The sequence below is a fragment of the Coregonus clupeaformis genome, chromosome 36 (genome assembly GCF_020615455.1).
Source record: "Coregonus clupeaformis isolate EN_2021a chromosome 36, ASM2061545v1, whole genome shotgun sequence".
Classification (NCBI taxonomy): Eukaryota; Metazoa; Chordata; class Actinopteri; order Salmoniformes; family Salmonidae; genus Coregonus; species Coregonus clupeaformis.
Window position 1 is genome coordinate 36,564,929 of NC_059227.1, and position 23,643 is coordinate 36,588,571.

At 44.3% G+C, this 23,643-nt stretch overlaps 1 protein-coding gene across 2 annotated transcripts in view; it reads left to right on the top strand.

Annotated features, from left to right (window-relative positions):
- Window positions 1–21,794, top strand: part of LOC121552879 (zinc finger protein 292-like) — a 32,981-nt gene extending 11,187 nt beyond the window's left edge. Inside the window, exons 2-9 of one of the 2 annotated variants that reach the window (XM_041865967.2) lie at window positions 8,512–8,666; window positions 9,023–9,101; window positions 9,382–9,517; window positions 9,694–9,896; window positions 10,215–10,351; window positions 10,588–10,729; window positions 14,121–16,335; window positions 16,369–21,794. In XM_041865967.2, coding sequence (XP_041721901.2) covers window positions 8,512–8,666; window positions 9,023–9,101; window positions 9,382–9,517; window positions 9,694–9,896; window positions 10,215–10,351; window positions 10,588–10,729; window positions 14,121–16,335; window positions 16,369–21,209 — 7,908 coding nt within the window. In that variant the 3' untranslated portion in view covers window positions 21,210–21,794. Of the gene's footprint in view, window positions 1–8,511; window positions 8,667–9,022; window positions 9,102–9,381; window positions 9,518–9,693; window positions 9,897–10,214; window positions 10,352–10,587; window positions 10,730–14,120 lie in introns of both variants that reach the window. The other variant, XM_041865966.2, reaches the window with a different exon arrangement.
- Window positions 21,795–23,643: the final 1,849 nt, after the last annotated feature.

The following is a 23,643-nucleotide window of genomic DNA, read 5'->3' on the forward strand; positions in this document are numbered from 1 at the left end:
CTCCCTAGTCCTTGCCGATGACAAGCATACACATAACATGATGCAGCCACCACCATGCTTGAAAATATGAAGTGGTACTTAGTGATGTGTTGTGTTTAGATTTGCGGCATACAAAACGCTTTGTATTCAGGACATAAAGTTAGTTTCTTAGCCAATGTTTTTGCAGTTTTACATTAGTGCCTTATTCCAAACAGGATGCATGTTTTGGAATATTTGTATTCTGTGAAGGCTTCCTTCTTTTCACTGTCATTTATGTTAGTATTGTGGAGTAACTACAATGTTGTTGATCCATCAGTTTTCTCCTATCACAGCCATTCAACTCTGTAACCGTTTTAAAGCACCATCCAAAGTGTCATTTAGTAACTTCACCATGCTCAAAGGGAAATTCAATGTCTACTTTTTTATTTTTACCCATCTACCAATAGGTGCTCTTCTTTGCGAGCCATTGGAAAACCTCCCTGGTCTTTGTGGTTGAATCTGTTTGAAATTCACTGCTTGACTGAGGGACCTTACCGATAATTGAATGTGTTGGGTAAAGAGATGAGGTAGTCATTAAAAGGAAATCTGTGCAATTTATTATGTGACTTGTTAAGCACATTTTTACTCCTGAACTTACTTAGGCTTGCCACAACAAAGGGGTGACTACTTTTTGACTCAAGACATTTCAGCTTTTCACTTTTTTAATGAATTTGTAAAAATTTCTAAAAGCACACTTCCACTTTCACATTATCGGGTGTTTTTTGTAGGCCATTGACACAATCTCAATTTAATCCATTTTAAATTCAGGCTGTAACAAAGTCAAGGGGTGTGAATACTTTCTGAAAGCACTGTATATTTAGCCTAGGTATAATTTTACAAGCCCTTATTTCTTTAGATTATTCCTGACTGTTTGAAATGCATTGACCTTTTTTAAAATGTAAAAAAATTATATATATATATATATTATTTTTTTACATTTTAAAAAAGGTCAATGCATTTCAAACAGTCAGGAATAATCTAAAGAAATAAGGGCTTGTAAATATATACAGTGGGGAAAAAAAGTATTTAGTCAGCCACCAATTGTGCAAGTTCTCCCACTTAAAAAGATGAGAGAGGCCTGTAATTTTCATCATAGGTACACGTCAACTATGACAGACAAAATGAGGGGAAAAAATCCAGAAAATCACATTGTAGGATTTTTAATAAATTTATTTGCAAATTATGGTGGAAAATAAGTATTTGGTCAATAACAAAAGTTTCTCAATACTTTGTTATATACGCTTTGTTGGCAATTACACAGGTCAAACGTTTTCTGTAAGTGTTCACAAGGTTTTCACACACTGTTGCTGGTATTTTGGCCCATTCCTCCATCAAGATCTCCTCTAGAGCAGTGATGTTTTGGGGCTGTCGCTGGGCAACACGGACTTTCAACTCCCTCCAACGATTTTCTATGGGGTTGAGATCTGGAGACTGGCTAGGCCACTCCAGGACCTTGAAATGCTTCTTACGAAGCCACTCCTTCGTTGCCCGGGCGGTGTGTTTGGGATCATTGTCATGCTGAAAGACCCAGCCACGTTTCAATGGAAGGAGGTTTTCACTCAAAATCTCACGATACATGGCCCCATTCATTCTTTCCTTTACACGGATCAGTCGTCCTGGTCCCTTTGCAGAAAAACAGCCCCAAAGCATGATGTTTCCACCCCCATGCTTCACAGTAGGTATGGTGTTCTTTGGATGCAACTCAGCATTCTTTGTCCTCCAAACACGACAAATTGAGTTCTTACCAAAAAGTTATATTTTGGTTTCATCTGACCATATGACATTCTCCCAATCCTCTTCTGGATCATCCAAATGCACTCTAGCAAACTTCAGACGGGCCTGGACATGTACTGGCTTAAGCAGGGGGACACGTCTCGCACTGCAGGATTTGAGTCCATAGCGGCGTAGTGTGTTACTGATGGTAGGCTTTGTTACTTTGGTCCCAGCTCTCTGCAGGTCATTCACTAGGTCCCCCCGTGTGGTTCTGGGATTTTTGCTCACCGTTCTTGTGATCATTTTGACCCCACGGGGTGAGATCTTGCATGGAGCCCCAGATAGAGGGAGATTATCAGTGGTCTTGTATGTCTTCCATTTCCTAATAATTGCTCCCACAGTTGATTTCTTTAAACCAAGCTGCTTACCTATTGCAGATTCAGTCTTCCCAGCCTGGTGCAGGTCTACAATTTTGTTTCTGGTGTCCTTTGACAGCTCTTTGGTCTTGGCCATAGTGGAGTTTGGAGTGTGACTGTGTGAGGTTGTGGACAGGAGTATTTTATACTGATAACAAGTTCAAACAGGTGCCATTAATACAGGTAACGAGTGGAGGACAGAGGAGCCTCTTAAAGAAGAAGTTACAGGTCTGTGAGAGCCAGAAATCTTGCTTGTTTGTAGATGACCAAATACTTATTTTCCACCAAAATTTGCAAATAAATTCATAAAAAATCCTACAATGTGATTTTCTGGATTTTTTTCCCTCATTTTGTCTGTCATAGTTGACGTGTACCTATGATGAAAATTACAGGCCTCTCTCATCTTTTTAAGTGGGAGAACTTGCACAATTGGTGGCTGACTAAATACTTTCTTTCCCCACTGTGTGTGTGTGTGTATATATATATATTGTGATGTCACGAGAGGCTACACAGCTTTCAGCGGGATTGCTCAAGTAGTGCAAGGAGACCAGGTTCAACCAAAACAAGGATTTTATTAAAGGTCTTGGGAAACTAACGAAAGTATAACACAATACTGTTCTCTGGTGGCTCTTAAGGGTTAACAGTTCAGGGATGTCTCTTCCACATCCAAAATCATAACTCTCCCTCGCTCAAATAACTTTTCCCCAGTCTTACTGTCTTCCACGTTGCAGCTAGTGGCCAACCCAGCAAAACGTCCTTCCAAATGTCCCACACGTATTTCCACAGGTGCATATATCCAAAGGTGAGTATTTCCCAAAGGTAAGTATCTCCAAATCCTTATATTCCTCATGGAAGTGGACGTGCAGCACTCTTGTCCTTCCGAGAGCCCAGCTTGGAGACTGTGTCTCTTCCCTTCCCCAAACCTTCCGCTCATCAGCTCCTGATTGGTTTCAGCTGCGTGGGAAGATTGGCCATAGAGGGTTGGAGTTCCCGACCATACCAGCAGATGGAGCCATAGCTGTCTGGGTTTGCAGCCATCTCAGGGGGATGTAACGTCCCTCCAGGACACAGCCTCTCGTGACATCACACATCCCCCTCCTCGGGACCGACGTCCTCGTCGGGGTAAAGGCAGCGAAGAAGGCATCACGCCGGGAGAGGGCGTCCGCATTGCCGTGGTGCTTGCCAGACTGCTCTCTCTTCAACTCCTCCACCTCTAGGACCAGGGACTCAGCCTCCTGTTGTCTCTCCTTGAGTTTCTTACTGAACGCATCAGCCTTGGTTTTAGCAGAGTTTAGCTTCTGTTGAGCAGCTTTCAGTTCCTTCTCTCTCTCTGCCTCCGCATTCTTCATCTTGTTCTCCAACACCTTGTACTTCTCCTCTGCCTTTTTCTGGACCTCCTTACTACTGCGCAGGGTCTCCTCACACTCCTCGATGGTCCTGCGCAGCCTCTCCCAGCTCCTCCTGTTGCTTATGGAAGGAGCTCTGTTGGAGTTTAGCCTGGAGGATATCTAACTCTTCTGTCTTCATGTCTAACTGTTGCTTTAACAAACGATACCTCTCAGCGGTCCCCTTCAGACCAGACAGTTCTTTGTCCAGATTCTGTAGCTCCGTCTCTGTGTCGGTCTGGGCACCTGCCATCCCTATCAGAGCCCGGGGCGGGAGTGAGTAATTCGGAGGATTGCACCGGAGCCTTCCCAGGATGAGTCTTGCCTCTCCGTTTCCGAGGTACTCGGGTTATCCTCTCCTGAGACTCTCTCCAGAGTGGGTAAAAGGCTGGGCAGTCTCGTCCAATTAGGACAGGGACGGGGAGGGAATCAACCACCCCGCCGTCGTGTGTATGGTTCCCCGTGTGCTGGTCATTGTAAGTTCAGTAATGGGGTATTCTCTGGTGTCCCCATGGACACAGGAAACTGGGAGGACTTTCCCCGGGGTCAGACACGTTGGGCCCACCAAATCCTTACGCACCAGGGTGGCCCGGCTACCAGAATCCAGTAAGGCCTCCACATCATGGTGATTCACAGTTACCGGGCAGGTGGGGGGTCGATCTGGGCCGCCATCTACGACTCCCAAGAGCGAGGCAAAACGGTGTGTGGGTGCTGAGCTGGAGGACTCCGCAGTGGGCATAGGTTCATCGGCTGGTTTCCCACACTGCCAGGAGATATGTCCCATCTCCCCACACCGGTAACACTGTCGAGTTTCCCCCCTCCTGGTGTACTCTTCTTGGACCCGCCTGGTTTCTGGCTCCCCCTGGAGCCGGGATAAGTCCTGACGTGGCTGGGTTCGAGACCTTGGGGGTCCTTTGGACGGGTTCTTCCCATTTGTGGTGGGGCCGCCCTCCTGGGGTCTTTTCGGGAAGCATTCAGCATCTCCGCTGTGGCCTGGTACTTTTCCACAGCTTCCACGGTCAGATCAGCCGTGGTCAAGGCCTGTTGACTGATGAACCGTTTTGCCTCATAAGGCAGGGCGCGTAGGTAACGATCCACCACAACGGCCTCCACCACCGCCGCTGCTGTATTCCTCTGCGGATCCAGCCATTTCCTTGCGATTCGGACAAGTTCATGCATCTGCGCCCGAGGAGGTTGGTCTGGTTGGAAGGTCCAGCTGTGAAAGCGCTGGGCCATACCAAACTTTGTGAGTCCATATCTGCTGAGGATCTCAGACTTCAGGGCATCATAGTCAGTAACCTGGTCAGGGCCCAGGTCCCGGACAGCATTCAGCGATTCCCCGGTTAGAAAGGGGGCTAACAGACCAACCCACTGTTGCTTGGGCCAGGCTTCCCTAGTGGCCGTGGCCTCAAATGCATGCAGGTATGCCTCAATGTCATCGGTAGCTCCCATCTTAGATATAAAGTCACTTGCCTTTATTGGGCGGGTATTTTGGACAACCATCTGTCTCTGCAACTGCAATTCCTCTGCCTTCAGAAGGTTGGCTTTCTTTTGCTCCTCCAAGAGAGCCACGTTTGCTTGCATCTGGGCGTGCTGGCCAGCAACAAGGGCTTTCAATATGTCCTCCATTTCAGTCGGCGGGGAGCCTCCGGCCAACTTGGAAAACTGGGTGATCAAACCTTCGGTATCCTCCTCTGACATGCACTATTAACGCTTGAGCGTGCCCGTATTCTCCACCATCTGTGATGTCACGAGAGGCTACACAGCTTTCAGCGGGATTGCTCAAGTAGTGCAAGGAGACCAGGTTCAACCAAAACAAGGATTTTATTAAAGGTCTTGGGAAACTAACGAAAGTATAACACAATACTGTTCTCTGGTGGCTCTTAAGGGTTAACAGTTCAGGGATGTCTCTTCCACATCCAAAATCATAACTCTCCCTCGCTCAAATAACTTTTCCCCAGTCTTACTGTCTTCCACGTTGCAGCTAGTGGCCAACCCAGCAAAACGTCCTTCCAAATGTCCCACACGTATTTCCACAGGTGCATATATCCAAAGGTGAGTATTTCCCAAAGGTAAGTATCTCCAAATCCTTATATTCCTCATGGAAGTGGACGTGCAGCACTCTTGTCCTTCCGAGAGCCCAGCTTGGAGACTGTGTCTCTTCCCTTCCCCAAACCTTCCGCTCATCAGCTCCTGATTGGTTTCAGCTGCGTGGGAAGATTGGCCATAGAGGGTTGGAGTTCCCGACCATACCAGCAGATGGAGCCATAGCTGTCTGGGTTTGCAGCCATCTCAGGGGATGTAACGTCCCTCCAGGACACAGCCTCTCGTGACATCACAATATATATATATATATATATATATATATATATATATATATATACACACACAGTGGGGAGAACAAGTATTTGATACACTGCCGATTTTGCAGGTTTTCCTACTTACAAAGCATGTAGAGGTCTGTAATTTTTATCATCGGTACACTTCAACTGTGAGAGACGGAATCTAAAACAAAAATCCAGAAAATCACATTGTATGATTTTTAAGTAATTAATTTGCATTTTATTGCATGACATAAGTATTTGATACATCAGAAAAGCAGAACTTAATATTTGTTACAGAAACCTTTGTTTGCAATTACAGAGATCATACATTTCCTGTAGGTCTTGACCAGGTTTGCACACACTGCAGCAGGGATTTTGGCCCACTCCTCCATACAGACCTTCTCCAGATTCTTCAGGTTTCGTCGCTGGGCAATACGGACTTTCAGCTCCCTCCAAAGATTTTCTATTGGGTTCAGGTCTGGAGACTGGCTAGGCCACTCCAGGACCTTGAGATGCTTCTTATGGAGCCACTCCTTAGTTGCCCTGGTTGTGTGTTTTGGGTCGTTGTCACGCTGGAAGACCCAGCCACGACCCATCTTCAATGCTCTTACTGAGGGAAGGAGGTTGTTGGCCAAGATCTCGCGATACATGGCCCCATCCATCATCCCCTCAATACGGTGCAATCGTCCTGTCCCCTTTGCAGAAAAGCATCCCCAAAGAATGATGTTTCCACCTCCATGCTTCACGGTTGGGATGGTGTTCTTGGGGTTGTACTCATCCTTCTTCCTCCAAACACGGCGAGTGGAGTTTAGACCAAAAAGCTATATTTTCGTCTCATCAGACCACATGACCTTCTCCCATTCCTCCTCTGGATCATCCAGATGGTCATTGGCAAACTTCAGACGGGCCTGGACATGCGCTGGCTTGAGCAGGGGGACCTTGCGTGCGCTGCAGGATTTTAATCCATGACGGCTTGGGGGTTACTAATGGTTTTCTTTGAGACTGTGGTCCCAGCTCTCTTCAGGTCATTGACCAGGTCCTGCCGTGTAGTTCTGGGCTGATCCCTCACCTTCCTCATGATCATTGATGCCCCACGAGGTGAGATCTTGCATGGAGCCCCAGACCGAGGGTGATTGACCGTCATCTTGAACTTCTTCCATTTTCTAATAATTGCGCCAACAGTTGTTGCCTTCTCACCAAGCTGCTTGCCTATTGTCCTGTAGCCCATCCCAGCCTTGTGCAGGTCTACAATTTTATCCCTGATGTCCTTACACAGCTCTCTGGTCTTGGCCATTGTGGAGAGGTTGGAGTCTGTTTGATTGAGTGTGTGGACAGGTGTCTTTTATACAGGTAACAAGTTCAAACAGGTGCAGTTAATACAGGTAATGAGTGGAGAACAGGAGGGCTTCTTAAAGAAAAACGAACAGGTCTGTGAGAGCCGGAATTCTTACTGGTTGGTAGGTGATCAAATACTTATGGCATGCAATAAAATGCAAATTAATTACTTAAAAATCATACAATGTAATTTTCTGGATTTTTGTTTTAGATTCTGTCTCTCACAGTTAAAGTGTACCTATGATAAAAATTACAGACCTCTACATGCTTTGTAAGTAGGAAAACCTGCAAAGTCGGCAGTGTATCAAATACTTGTTCTCCCCACTATATATATATATATATAGTGAATCACCCATACATTTGAAAAAATATGTAGATTTCTTTTAGGCCATATCGCCCAGCCCAATGTTCTAGCATCTAGCTAGCCTCAGCCATGTCTCCAGCTAGCCTTTATTTCCTGAAGAGCTAAAGAGGGAGCTGTTACTGGAGAGAATTCTCCATAGCCTCACCAATCTGCAAAGGCTTTTTCCACTAGCAGGCTTTTGTTACCGAGCCATCTGAGACGAAGTCCATCCATGCAGCGGCGTTAACAATAACGTAGACTGTTGTTTCTATGCCAAGGTACACTGAGATTGTGAATAATTCAACAATACTGGGTAGCTAATAATAACACACATGTAGCATAGGCCATGAAATGTGTTGGCCCTCTCCATCCAGAGCAGAATAAAGTTGTATGGTTTCTCACTTAAATCAGATTTATTCGTCATTGCACAGTTCTCATGAACCTATTTGTAACCTAGTTCTCTCTGAGGAGGAGTTGCCTGACACAGAGAAGCTGTCAGAACTTTTGATGCTGCTCAGAACATGGCTTCTCCTCCAGGCCCATCTGTCTGTCTTGCCTCTCCAGGGTCTCACTGCTCTCTGTGTGGGCATCTGCCCAGCCCTCTCGGCTTTGATGGAAAGGGGCTACACCTATTCCTTAGGATGTTGGAGAAACGTTGCCTCAAGTTTTGTTAAACCACATCCACCATGAATGAAGAAGTGGTTGGTAGCTTAGCTCAGTCTTTTATTCTACTGGTCTAAACAGGTTGCATTACAACTGCTTGTCATTTCACATACAACAAACATTTGTAGGCTAATTGTAGCAATTTGGCCCCCTCCTGTTGCAAATTAATTTAGGCAGTAGTAGAGTGATAGGCACTATATTGCATCTAAAGATATCAAACATCTGTAGCTCTCTGTGGATAGCTCTCTGTGGATGACATCATTAGTGCATAAGAGAAAATTGAGTGTAACCTTCCCCTCGCTCGCTCTCTCTAGACTCTGGTGGAGTATGCTGGTCGATGGAGGATGGAGGAGGAGCCCCTGCCCCTGGTGGAGGTGTATACAGTGGCCCTGCTGAGCTATGCCCAGGCCTCCCCCTGCCTCTCCTCCCAGTGTGAAAACGTCCCCCTTGTACTTGAACGTCTCTCACTGTGAGTATACCTGTCTTATTGGTGAAGGGGTTTAACCTGCTTGTTGTTCTCCATGTAAGATCAGTACCCATGAGATTTTTAGAAGAACATAATTTGAAATGCACATCAGATGAATTACTGTACTATACCTTATTTCAGATGTAGAATTGTATCGTATAAAACATTGGTTAAAGTTAGCTAACACCACCTCCAGCTATTTGTTTTACAGTGCTTTGTTATGATTCTTGATCATTACCAATCAGACGTGCCTTTATTCTTCAGATGATCATGTTTAAATCACTGCACAAAATAAAGGCTTTAGTCATCATGAAATGAGCTGTTTGGGTGGCTCATTTGATTTCATATTGGTTGTTCAGGAGCTGTGTAGAGCTGCTGCTCTCCCTGCCAGAACATTTCCCAGATGCCTTGTGGGAAGAGTTCAAGTCATCTGTTCAGGTAAAATGCTTAGTCATGTCACGCAGAGGATGAAATGTTTCCTTTTTATTTTCAATGCGATATTGATGTAAACTACCCTGTAGGATTACTGTATTACTTCATCTGTTCAGGAAACGGTCTTTTAAGATAAGATACAATTTTTTGGTCTGTTTTTGAGATAATATTGTGTGTGTTGCAAGGATGCACCACTAATTTTCTCCTTAGTACTCATGCGTAATTGCTTCTTAAAGTACCTACGGCTTTGAGAATACTGTAACTGAGTGAATCCTGTGTGTTGCAGTCAGCCCACTCCCAGCTGAAGGAGAATGGCATCACACAGCTGGCCCTCCTGTCTGCCGTGGCCCAGGAGACTGGTGTGTGGACCAACAGCACCCTGCACAGTCTCCTCTCTAACGAGTCGCCACAAACAGAGGAGGGTGAGTGTTCTTTTACTACTGTAAAGAAAGAAATCCCTGTGCACAACAGTGCGTCTAGATCCAGGAACAACTTTGGATACTAGTTGTTATTCAAGTCTTGTACATTTGAACCAGCATTTTATATCAGAATTGTATTTGTATTGTCTCTGTACGAATCTGAATATCCTCTTCTTTAGTTCACAAGTTCCTTCAACTGGAGGGACCCATTCTTCTGGAGATGAGAGTAAAGCACCTTATCAAGGAGAACCACATGGAGAGGGCTGCACTGCTGGCAAGGGCTTGTGCAGAGTGTCCTGAGTTTGAAGGAAAAGGGCACTTTAAGCAGATGTACCTGGTCTGCCTGTGCTCTGCCTCAGCACAGGAACCACTAATGGAGGAGGTAGGTTGGGACAGTCTGCTAGAAACAGGTTGGGTCCTAAATGGCACCCTATTCCCTATATAGTCCACAACTTTTGAACAGGACCCATATATATTTTAATGATTTAACTGTCAGGCCTCCGTGGATTCATTGCACCAATCAGAATGGCTCTGTCCTCTATTGTTTTCTAGTATATAAAATTGAGACTTTTGTCCACAAGAGGGCAGGCCATTCAATGGAAAAAATGTATATGCAGCTTGAGGCAGACAAGAGGAAACTGTTGGATACCACATTGAAATATCATTTGAATGCAATGTATCTCTTCCTTTTTATCGACAGCTCTCCAAGGTTGATTGCCGTGATGCACTAGAAATGATCTGTAACCTGGAGTCGGAAGGGGATGAGAGGGGAGCCTTCAGCCTATGCTCTGCCTTTCTAACACGTCAGCTTCTCCAAGGAGACACTTACTGTGCCTGGTAAGATCACAGCGCTACATTTCTTGCATTAAAGCCCACCCCTCCTATCTCTGTTTGACATATGAAATGTATTAATATTGTGTTATTACCCATTTCAATTTAAAATACAGTAGTAACAAAATAAACGCACTGCACAATCTCTTCTTTAGTTCTTCAGATAATTCAGGTATTATAGAATATATATATATATATAATTATTGTTATTAAGATAGTTTGTTTATATCTTTCCTCTCCAGGGAGCTGACACTGTTTTGGAGCAAACTGCTGAAGCGGATGGAGTCATCTGTAGAGACGTTCCTGGACAGATGTCGTCAGATGTCTTTGCTGTCCACAACCGTCTTCCACATCCTCTTCTTCATCAAAGTCATTCAATCAGAGGTAAGCTTCTGCCCTGATACATTCATTATTTCTAGGTGTATGTAGACTGAAAAACATGGCACGCTGTTTTTTTTGCGTTGTATAGCCAGAACTCCACCCCTATTGTTCTACAGTGAGGGGAAAAAAGTATTTGATCCCCTGCTGATTTTGTATGTTTGCCCACTGACAAAGAAATGATCAGTCTATCATTTTAATTGTAGGTTTATTTGAACAGTGAGATACAGAATAACAACAACAAAATCCAGAAAAACGCATGTCAAAAATGTTATAAATTGATTTGCATTTTAATGAGGGAAATAAGTATTTGACCACCTCTCAATCAGAAAGATTTCTGACTCCCAGGTGTCTTTTATACAGGTAATGAGCTGAGATTAGGAGCACACTCTTAAAGGGAGTGCTCCTAATCTCAGCTTGTTACCTGTATAAAAGACACCTGTCCACAGAAGCAATCAATCAATCAGATTCCAAACTCTCCACCATGGCCAAGACCAAAGAGCTCTCCAAGGATGTCAGGGACAAGATTGTAGACCTACACAAGGCTGGAATGGGCTACAAGACCATCGCCAAGCAGCTTGGTGAGAAGGTGACAACAATTGGTGCCACTATTCGCAAATGGAAGAAACACAAAATAACTGTCAATCTCCCTCGTCCTGGGGCTCCATGCAAGATCTCACCTCGTGGAGTTTCAATGATCATGAGAACGGTGAGTAATCAGCCCAGAACTACACGGGAGGATCTTGTCATTGATCTCAAGGCAGCTGGGACCATAGTCACCAAGAAAACAATTGGTAACACACTACGCCATGAAGGACTGAAATCCTGCAGCGCCCGCAAGGTCCCCCTGCTCAAGAAAGCACATATACAGTGGGGGAAAAAAGTATTTAGTCAGCCACCAATTGTGCAAGTTCTCCCACTTAAAAAGATGAGAGAGGCCTGTAATTTTCATCATAGGTACACGTCAACTATGACAGACAAATTGAGGAAAAAAATTCCAGAAAATCACATTGTAGGATTTGTAATGAATGTATTTGCAAATTATGGTGGAAAATAAGTATTTGGTCACCTACAAACAAGAAAGATTTCTGGCTCTCACAGACCTGTAACTTCTTCTTTAAGAGGCTCCTCTGTCCTCCACTCGTTACCTGTATTAATGGCACCTGTTTGAACTTGTTATCAGTATAAAAGACACCTGTCCACAACCTCAAACAGTCACACTCCAAACTCCACTATGGCCAAGACCAAAGAGCTGTCAAAGGACACCAGAAACAAAATTGTAGACCTGCACCAGGCTGGGAAGACTGCATCTGCAATAGGTAAGCAGCTTGGTTTGAAGAAATCAACTGTGGGAGCAATTATTAGGAAATGGAAGACATACAAGACCACTGATAATCTCCCTCGATCTGGGGCTCCACGCAAGATCTCACCCCGTGGGGTCAAAATGATCACAAGAACGGTGAGCAAAAATCCCACAACCACACGGGGGGACCTAGTGAATGACCTGCAGAGAGCTGGGACCTAAGTAACAAAGCCTACCATCAGTAACACACTACGCCGCCAGGGACTCAAATCCTGCAGTGCCAGACGTGTCCCCCTGCTTAAGCCAGTACATGTCCAGGCCCGTCTGAAGATTGCTAGAGTGCATTTGGATGATCCAGAAGAGGATTGGGAGAATGTCATATGGTCAGATGAAACCAAAATAGAACTTTTTGGTAAAAACTCAACTCGTCGTGTTTGGAGGACAAAGAATGCTGAGTTGCATCCAAAGAACACCATACCTACTGTGAAGCATGGGGGTGGAAACATCATGCTTTGGGGCTGTTTTTCTGCAAAGGGACCAGGACGACTGATCCGTGTAAAGGAAAGAATGAATGGGGCCATGTATCGTGAGATTTTGAGTGAACCTCCTTCCATCAGCAAGGGCATTGAAGATGAAACGTGGCTGGGTCTTTCAGCATGACAATGATCCCAAACACACCGCCCGGGCAACGAAGGAGTGGCTTCGTAAGAAGCATTTCAAGGTCCTGGAGTGGCCTAGCCAGTCTCCAGATCTCAACCCCATAGAAAATCTTTGGAGGGAGTTGAAAGTCTGTGTTGCCCAGCGACAGCCCCAAAACATCACTGCTCTAGAGGAGATCTGCATGGAGGAATGGGCCAAAATACCAGCAACAGTGTGTGAAAACCTTGTGAAGACTTACAGAAAACGTTTGACCTGTGTCATTGCCAACAAAGGGTATATAACAAAGTATTGAGAAACTTTTGTTATTGACCAAATACTTATTTTCCACCATAATTTGCAAATAAATTCATTAAAAATCCTACAATGTGATTTTCTGGATTTTTTTCTCTCATTTTGTCTGTCATAGTTGACGTGTACCTATGATGAAAATTACAGGCCTCTCTCATCTTTTTAAGTAGGAGAACTTGCACAATTGGTGGCTGACTAAATACTTTTTCCCCCCACTGTACATGCCCGTCTGAAGTTTGCCAATGAACATCTGAATGATTCAGAGGAGAACTGGGTGAAAGTGTTGTGGTCAGATGAGACCAAAATGGAGCTCTTTGGCATCAACTCAACTCGCTGTGTTTGGAGGAGGAGGAATGCTGCCTATGACCCCAAGAACACCATCCCCACCGTCAAACATGGAGGTGGAAACATTATGCTTTGGGGGTGTTTTTCTGCTAAGGGGACAGGACAACTTCACCGTATCAAAGGGATGATGGACGGGGCCATGTACCGTCAAATCTTGGGTGAGAACCTCCTTCCCTCAGCCAGGGCATTGAAAATGGGTCGTGGATAGGTATTCCAGCATGACAATGACCCAAAATACACGGCCAAGGCAACAAGGGAGTGGCTCAAGAAGAAGCACATTAAGGTCCTGGAGTGGCCTAGCCAGTCTCCAGACCTTAATCCCATAGACAATCTGTGGAGGGAGCTGAAGGTTTGAGTTGCCAAACGTCAGCCTCGAAACCTTAATGACTTGGAGAAGATCTGCAAAGAGGAGTGGGACAAAATCCCTCCTGAGATGTGTGCAAACCTGGTGGCCAACTACAAGAAGCGTCTGACCTCTGTGATTGCCAACAAGGGTTTTGCCACCAAGTACTAAGTCATGTTTTGCAGAGGGGTCAAATACTTCTTTCCCTCATTAAAATGCAAATCAATTTAAAACATTTTTGACATGCATTTTCTGGATTTTGTTGTTGTTATTCTGTCTCTCACTGTTCAAATAAACCTACCATTAAAATTATAGACTGATCATTTCTTTGTCAGTGGGCAAACGCACAAAATCAGCAGGGGGATCAAATACTTTTTTCCCTCACTGTATGTGCTCTCTTGATTAATTCACAGGCAATTAAAATTGAGTGAATTTCCCTCCTTGTTTTTCTTTTACAGGTGGACAAGGTTGGACTGCCAGTGTGCGTTGACATGTGCATACGGGCTCTACAGTTGGAATCAAGTGATGGAAACACCAAGGCCACCATTTGCAAAACCATCTCCTGTTTGCTGCCCACTGATCTGGAGATAAAGCGGGCCTGCCAGCTGACACAGTTCCTGCTGGAACCCACGGTGGACTCTTACTATGCCGTGGAGACTCTGTACAACGAGCCAGACCAGAAGCTGGAGGAGGAGAGTCTTCCTGTGCCCAACTCGCTCCGCTGTGAGCTCCTGCTGGTGTTCAAGACCCAGTGGCCTTTTGACCCTGAGTTCTGGGACTGGAAGACACTGAAGCGTCACTGCCTGACCCTTATGGGCGAGGAGGCCTCCATTGTGTCGTCCATTGACTTACTGAATGACAATGAGATCCCAGAGACCCCTGAGGAGGAGGACGACACAGCCCAGGGTGAGGAAGTGTTCAGAGACGTCACAGACTACTTCATGGACACCACACATGAACTGAATGAAATAACCGATAAAAGACAGAAAATCAGAGAGACAAAGAAACTGAGAGAGAAAGGGTTCATCTCTGCCAGGTTTCGAAACTGGCAGGCATATATGCAGTACTGTGTTCTGTGTGACAAGGAGTTTCTGGGACACAGGATTGTACGTCATGCACAGACTCACTACAAAGGTGGACTTTATAGCTGCCCGATATGCGCTGAGACGTTCACCTCAAAAGACACATTGGAACCACACGTGGCATCACATGTAAAGCTATCATGCAAGGAAAGATTAGCTGCAATTAAAACAAATAAAAAATTGGCTAATCCCAAAACAGCTGCTCCTGTTATTGCAGCTCTGAAAGCTAAGACTGAAAATCTACTTTGGACAAAAGATGCAAACAGCGATTCCCAAGAACACAATTGCGAGTCGCTTCAGACAGAATCAATTCAGACCAAAGTCTCTGGACTTATGACAGAAAGCAGCACTGAGGAAAACACATGCCCTGTCGCAAACTGCAAAAAGGGATTCAAGTATTTCCGAAATCTTCTTGTCCATGTGAAAGCACATGGAAATAACGATGAAGCAAAGCGCTTCCTTGAAATGCAGAACAAAAAGGTGATTTGTCAGTATTGTCGTCGCCAGTTTGTTAATGTCACCCACCTTAACGATCATTTGCAAGTGCACTGTGGTGTCAGACCTTACATTTGCATACAGTTAAACTGCAAGGCCAGCTTTCTCTCCAACACAGAGCTGCTTGTACACAGAAAAGAACATGTCATATTTAAAGCCAGATGCATGTTTCCTAGATGTGGTAAGATTTTCAATGAAGCCTACAAGCTTTACGACCATGAGTCACAGCATTACAAAACGTTCACCTGCAAAGTCCCTAACTGTGGTAAAGTGTTCCATTCTCAGTCACAGTTGGATCTGCACCAGGAGGAACATGTCGCAAAAGTGGAGGAATACTCAGCTACAGACTCTGACCTTTCTCATTTTCTGGACCAGAGGATGCTTTCTGATCAGGCTTCCTTCTCAGAGGATGTTGAGGCTTCTCATCCACCAGCATCTGTTGAGGTGAAGCACTCGATTGACAACCTGCTGAATGCTTCTCAAGGTCCTGTTCAGAATGATCGACGATACATTATTCAAAGTGAGCCACCAGTAAAAGAACTGTACCCATGTTCAGAAAGCTCTGTTATTCGGTCTACCACAAATGCACAAACACATGACCCAAATCAGCTGAGACATAGACCCCAAGACCCCTCAGAGACTGCTGCATATGACTATATGAGACCCACACCACATAATCCTCCATTAGCTTCATACCAATATCCTGGGGATTTGCATCATTCCCAACAACCAAGTGTGTTTCAAGGTCAGGTCCAGAGTTTTCTCAAAGGTGGAAATTATGAATCCAGGAACTACAATTCTGACTACCAAGTACCAGTGCAAGAACTACAACAACCACACATGTCTGTTAACAACATGTCAGCAGCAAGCCAGACCTCCCATTACATGTCAACTCCAATGCCTCAAATTCTCCCATCTGTCTCTCACACACTTCTTCCACTAGTAACTCGTTTGCCAGCCATTGGTTGCAGAACAGAGAATACACGGTGCCCGTTACCTAGCACTCCTGCCCCACAGCAACACCCATTACCAACTACTCCTGCCCCACAGCAACACCCATTACCAACTACTCCTGCCCCACAGCAACACCCATTACCAACTACTCCTGCCCCACAGCAACACCCATTACCAACTACTCCTGCCCCACCCCAAGGAGAGAAAGAGAGACACCACTGTGCTTTGGAGACATGCGATCGCAACTACAGCTCCTATAGAAGTGTTACCAAGCATATGAAAGCAGCTCACCCAGAGTTTTATACAGAATGGAAACTTGTTAAGAGAAAAACAAGGGAACATGAAAAAGCAAGGAAAGCTGCCCCGTCAAGTGTGCCTCTGATTGGGAACCGTAACTCTGTTGCTCCACTACAACATCAACAGGCTAATGGTGTCCCAGTTCACAGCCACAATGTCATTCAGCCACCCCCATACCCAAACTCAAACCAGTCTTACACTTCCCATTCAGCTGCTGTCCAAAGCCAGGCTTTCCCCAACCAAATGGACAATATACTAGATCCCATTGTACTCTCCCAGCTAGAGAACAATCCCAATCAATATCCACCACCTAGTATGCCATGGCAACAAACACCAGGAAACAACCAAAACCAGAATTGTTATCACTCACAAGTATATCCCTCCTCAAACCTGCAAGGGATGCCACAAATGGATGCTGTTGGTGGAGGAATGGATGTTCATGTTATTCCATCCCGTCATATGATACGACCTAATATGGAAAGGCCAGCAGAGTCACTGCTACCAACAACTATGGATAATGTTCTTCAGCCTGTTTTCCCCTCTTATGTGGACATTCTGAAAGACTCAAGTCTCTCAAATCAGCTGGGAAATGCTGCACTTCCCTACACACCGCAGACTCAAAGTAATTCATGTTCTAATTTCAATTCCCCTGAAAGGAGTAGAGGAATGCAGAAAACCAACATGGAATCGCATGTCCTTGCCGGAAACAAATTGCTAGCAAGAAACAACAGTGAATCTCAAGATGGCACCAAAAACTCTGAAAAAAATCAGATGGGCAAAAAAGTCAAGCGTAACAAAAGAACAAAGTGGCCTGCCATTGTTAAAGATGGAAAGTTCATTTGCTCTAGGTGTGGTAGAGAATTTACAAATCCCAAATCACTTGGAGGCCATTTGTCCAAGCGTTTACACTGCAAAGCCTATGACACTGACCTCCTGACAACAGACTTACCTTCATCATTTCTTGATCTTCTCAATTCAGAGCAACTTCTCAATACTCAGCCCCCATCATCTTCACTGTATAACCCTGCTGCACCGTATGCAAATGACAGCCAACAACCTGATGAGATTCTTAAACAAATTATGGATACTCCAAATATTCCCAATATGTTTGAGCCCTCAGCGATTCCCCAGCCAACGTTCCAAAATCCTTATGGCCCCTATGGACCTGGTGGACGCTTGCCAGAAAGCACAGTCATACAGCACACAGGAAATATCCAAGTGAAGACAGAAAATGAATCGTATACTGATGGATATCCTCAGCAGTCATGTGACCCTGGGTTTGGCAGTAGTGCATTCTATGAGCCACTTATCACTCAGGTGCTTGCAGAAACCAACCCTACCGTCTCACTTCACAGACTTCCCACAGACCATATTGATAATTTACTCAGAGCAGAAACACTGATGAAGATGAAAGAAGTGAAGGGGAATTCTGATTCTGCCTCCAATTCGGGAGGGTTGTCTAATGATGGACTTCTGGCTGCAATGGCCAGTTTGGCACAAAACCTTATGACAAACCCCATGTTGCAGATCACTTCACCAGACCCTCAGCCTCATAACAGTCCAGCAGCAACAAGTAGCAAACCGGTGGAGACACGGAGGAAGAGTACGGAACATAATGTCAAGAAAAGGTTGCGTGAACAGATTTTAGCTGGAGACTTCCAAAGAAGAAGCGGTTTATCTCGGACAAGCAGCACTGAAACACATGCCAGTTTGAATCCGTTGTCATCCAATCCAACAACAAATGTTGTACAACATTTTGGAGTACGTCAAAGTCCTCAGCCTTCCAAGATGATTGATCACGGAATCCCCTCTGTATCATCTGCCCAAATGAACGGAGCAGCCCCCATGAAGAGTTTTACTCATTTCAGAGAGGCTTCCTCTCAACACCACGAGGCACCTGCACCTACCAACATTTTTGCAAACGATGTTGATCTTGGTCCTAATCTAACACCTGCAAACCAACAACACTGGATGATGGACATTCAGACTGCATTAGAGAGGCTAGACTTAGACAAACAACAGGTGTGTGATTCTGCTCCAACATATTCCTCCACAAAACCTAGCTGCACTGATATTTCCAATGATACTGAATCATTCCAGCCTAATGTCTCAACAGAGAAGGATACACATATTCCTGATGGCTGTAGAAAGCTGTTTGCCTGTGAGAGTGACAACTGCACATACAGGGCCATGACAAAAGATGCCATTTTAAAACATCTCATCAAGACTCACAAGTACACTAATGAGATGATCAATTCGATGAAGAAAAACCATGGGAAATTTGCCCCATTCTCTTGTCAAATGTGTGATAAAACCTTTACCCGAAATTCAAACCTTAAGGCACACTGTCAGACAGCTCACAGATTGACACAGCAGGAGATTGCAGAACTAATCATGAAGCGCAAGTCAAGTAACACGGTTGGATTTGCTAATAACGAAGACAAACCAAGTGTGCATTCAGAGCCTCCTTTGTCTGGTCAGATTGCCACAGCGCCCCACTCAATAATGGAGAATATTAGACGTCAAAATTCACTCCCGGATGTGAGCCAAAATCAAGATGTGACTGTAAAAAAGTTGTTTACTTCAGGAGCAAGGATAAAACAAGACTACCACCCACAGCCTTTCAAACAGCAGACTTCTCAAGGCATAGCTGACCCGAGATATCAGGATAATAGCCTCTCCGTGGGAATGCAACCAATGCAAAGGATACCCATGCATGATCAGACTCCATTAATGCTAATGTCTGAATATCAAATGAACGCACACTGCTCGACAATACCCCAACAGCCCTTAATGACCGCTCCTGATGCAGATCAATGGTCAAACGGACAACACATACCAGTTCCATCTAGGCCTATGCCTACTCATTTCAGTCAACAATCTGAAGGCTATCTGGCAGAAAGAGCTGATTCAATGACACCGGCTCCATCAGATCCCCTTCAGGTTTGTGCTCCCTTGCTAGAAAAGACACCCAAAATCAAGCAGCAGAGAGGACCAAAGCCTAAAGTAGAAAAGCCTAAAGTAGAAATTCCCAAGAAGACGAAAGAGAAGAAGTCTGAGGCAAATGATTCTTTCAGTCCATACAGGCCATATCGCTGTGTTCATCAAGGATGTGCAGCAGCCTTTACAATTCAGCATAATTTAATCCTCCATTACAGGGCTGTCCATCAGTCTGCTCTGTCCACATGTGAAATGAACAATGAGAATGATCAAAATGAGGAACAGGATGAGAAAAAGGACATCAAGCAGGAGGGGGTTACAGAGGAGGAACCAGAGGTTGACGTAAACGAGGTAACAGAATTCAGATGTCAAGTGAGCGACTGCTCCAGAGTATTCCAAGATGTTCCGAACATGTTGCAGCATTACCTCCAGCTTCACAAGTTCAGCCTGGATAAAGCAGGATCTCTAATGTCCAACATCAACCTAGGCAGATTCCGTTGTGATCAGCAAGGGTGCACAGCATCCTTCATTGCTTTCTGGAAGTACATCGGACATATTGAAAAAGAACATGACAAGGCAAAACTCGCCAAAATGGAACCTGTGGATGGGATGTTCCAATGTGATGTCGAAGGCTGTGACCGTGCTTACGCTACAAAGTCAAACCTGCTGAGGCACACCATGAAAAAGCATCATGATCTTTACAAACTCCAACTGATGAACCAACGGAAAAGTGAAGATTGTGAGAAACCTGACTCCAAGAATTCACATTACCAAATAACTAAATCAAGCGATGGGAAAGAAAACATAGAGAGCAACAAAAAGATTACACAAAAGGGAGGTGACAAAAAGAAAACTGACAAAACAGAGACAAATAATTGGACGAAATATGGAAAACCCTCCTTGAAAACTAAGGATGAAGCGTCTGCAATGTGCATAAAGAAATGCAAGTTGCAATACCCCTGCATGATAAAGGGCTGTGATTCAGTGATGAAGTCCGAACGGAGCATCATGAAGCACTACATGGGGCACGGACTGTCCGAGCGATACTTAGAAGAGCAGAGAAGCCACTTCATATTCTGCAAGAAATACCCAAGACGTAGAAACCTCCGCACTGCCAGGAGCGATGACTCTAAGTCTGAGACCTCCTCAGACATATCCGACAGTGAGGACACAGCAGACACAGGCTTAGAAGGAAGTGAGTTTGACGAGTATTCAAAACCTGTGTTACGGAGAAAGGGGAAGGGCGAACTGTCTGACACCAAACCTTCTTACGATGAAAGTTCAGAAACTGCATCTGATGGCTCTGTGGTGGTGAAACGTAAGAGAGGAAGTCCACGGAAAAGTGTTTTTGAAAAAATTGTAAAAAGCAAGAGGCTGACAAGGAGTAATGCGGTTTACTGTGGAGAAAATGGATCCGACTATGACTCCTCTAGTACTACCCTTACCCAGGATGAAATTAACGATCAAAGTGAAACATTGACCTCCTTTAAGCCCATGGGATTTGAGGTGTCTTTCTTAAAGTTCTTGGAGCAATCAAGCCCATCTAAAAATATTTTGAAGAAGAGGATTCGACTGAGAAACGCTACAGTGTTGTGCAAAAGATCAGACACATACTTGCACTACCCAAAAGGCTTTGATACCCTTGAGTTCAGGAACCCTCAGAAGCTGACGTCACTTAAAAATGTAAAAATTGTAGTGGACAAAGCCTTTTCGGATGTTGCTGATACTCTGCTGAAGCAGCTCCAGGAAATGCGACCCACAGTAATATTAGAGAAATAGATTCAGATTAGTATTTAAGTGACTGGCTAAATGTTTTTCTTATCAAAACGCCGTAACTCAGGATTAGAACGGTTTTCAACCTGCTGCAGAATGTTGCCCAAAACAATAATACTTTTCATTTTGTTTTTTTCACTGCAAAATATAAATCCATAGTTTTTCAGTGGACTATGTGAAAGTTGTTTTAAAATGATACATTGTTATTTACTGTAACCTTGAGTCTGTAAAAATACTGTGTCTCTATTATATATTGAGCTCATTTTATATTATATGTATTATTGGTAGGAAAAATTAAGCATGTTTGTATTTATGAATATTCCCAGCACATTGCCTTTGCAAACTAAATTTTAAATTGAGGGGGAGAAACGGGACAAAATGTAATGTGATAAGTATCCCCATGAGACATTTAATGAAATTGTCCTTTAAACAAACGGAATGTGATGTGTATAGTTTGTGAATGTTGTTGTTTCCATATGCCTTGTAAATGTTAATTTGTACGTAGACAATGTTGTGTGTAAATATTGTTTTTTCAATGAACTACTGCCACCAGCAGTCTAACTTAATTGAGATAAACAATTTTGTTACAGATTGCATTTCTCACTGGGTTTTCTTTCTATCGCATGTGTTCAGATATGTCATTTTGTTTAAATTACAGGGCTAGTAGAAAACGTTATATTCCCCCAGAGGAAAAATGGTTGAGGGAAATTGGTAGAATCATCTATAAAAAAAAAAGAAAGTTAAGTCATGGCTAAGAGACATGTAAGACCACGTACAGATTTGATCCCCTGGTGATTTTGTACGTTTGCCCACTGACAAAGAAATGATAAGTCTATAATTTTAATGGTAGGTTTATTTGAACAGTGAGAGACAGAATAACAACAACAAAATCCAGAAAAACGCATGTCAAAAATGTTATAAATTGATTTGCATTTTAATGAGGGAAATAAGTATTTGACCCCCTTTCAATCAGAAAGATTTCTGGCTCCCAGGTGTCTTTTATACAGGTAATGAGCTGAGATTAGGAGCACACTCTTAAAGGGAGTGCTCCTAATCTCAGCTTGTTACCTGTATAAAAGACACCTGTCCACAGAAGCAATCAATCAATCAGATTCCAAACTCTCCACCATGGCCAAGACGAAAGAGCTCCCCAAGGATGTCAGGGACAAGATTGTAGACCTACACAAGGCTGGAATGAGCTACAAGACTATCGCCAAGCAGCTTGGTGAGAAGGTGACAACAGTTGGTGCGATTATTTGCAAATGGAAGAAACACAAAATAACTGTCAATCTCCCTCGGCCTGGGGCTCCATGCAAGATCTCACCTCGTGGAGTTGCAATGATCATGAGAACGGTGAGGAATCAGCCCAGAACTACACGGGAGGATCTTGTCAATGATCTCAAGGCAGCTGGGACCATAGTCACCAAGAAAACAATTGGTAACACACTACGCCGTGAAGGACTGAAATCCTGCAGCGCCCGCAAGGTCCCCCTGCTCAAGAAAGCACATATACAGGCCCGTCTGAAGGTTGCCAATGAACATCTGAATGATTCAGAGGAGAACTGGGTGAAAGTGTTGTGGTCAGATGAGACCAAAATCGAGCTCTTTGGCATCACCTCAACTCGCTGTGTTTGGAGGAGGAGGAATGCTGCCTATGACCCCAAGAACACCATCCCCACAGTCAAACATGGAGGTGGAAACATTATGCTTTGGGGGTGTTTTTCTGCTAAGGGGATAGGACAACTTCACTGCATCAAAGGGACGATGGACGGGGCCATGTACCGTCAAATCTTTAAAATCTTGGGTGAGAACCTCCTTCCCTCAGCCAGGGCATTGAAAATGGGTCGTGGGTGGGTATTCCAGCATGACAATGACCCAAAACACACGGCCAAGGCAACAAAGGAGTGGCTCAAGAAGAAGCACATTCTGGCCTAGCCAGTCTCCAGACCTTAATCCCATAGAAAATATGTGGAGGGAGCTGAAGGTTCGAGTTGCCAAACGTCAGCCTCGAAACCTTAATGACTTGAAGAAGATCTGCAAAGAGGAGTGGGACAAAATCCCTCCTGAGATGTGTGCAAACCTGGTGGCCAACTACAAGAAACGTCTGACCTCTGTGATTGCCAACAAGGGTTTTGCCACCAAGTACTAAGTCATGTTTTGCAGAGGGGTCAAATACTTATTTCCCTCATTAAAATGCAAATCAATTTATAACATTTTTGACATGTGTTTTTCTGGATTTTTGTTGTTCTGTCTCTCACTGTTCAAATAAACCTACCATTAAAATTATAGACTGATAATGTCTTTGTCAGTGGGCAAACATACAAAATCAGCAGGGGATCAAATGCTTTTTTCCCCTCACTGTAAGTACAAGATATACATTACACATGGAAGAATCCTGGAGGGTCAGTTAAGTGCTTGGTGTAAAATAGTAATGCCATTT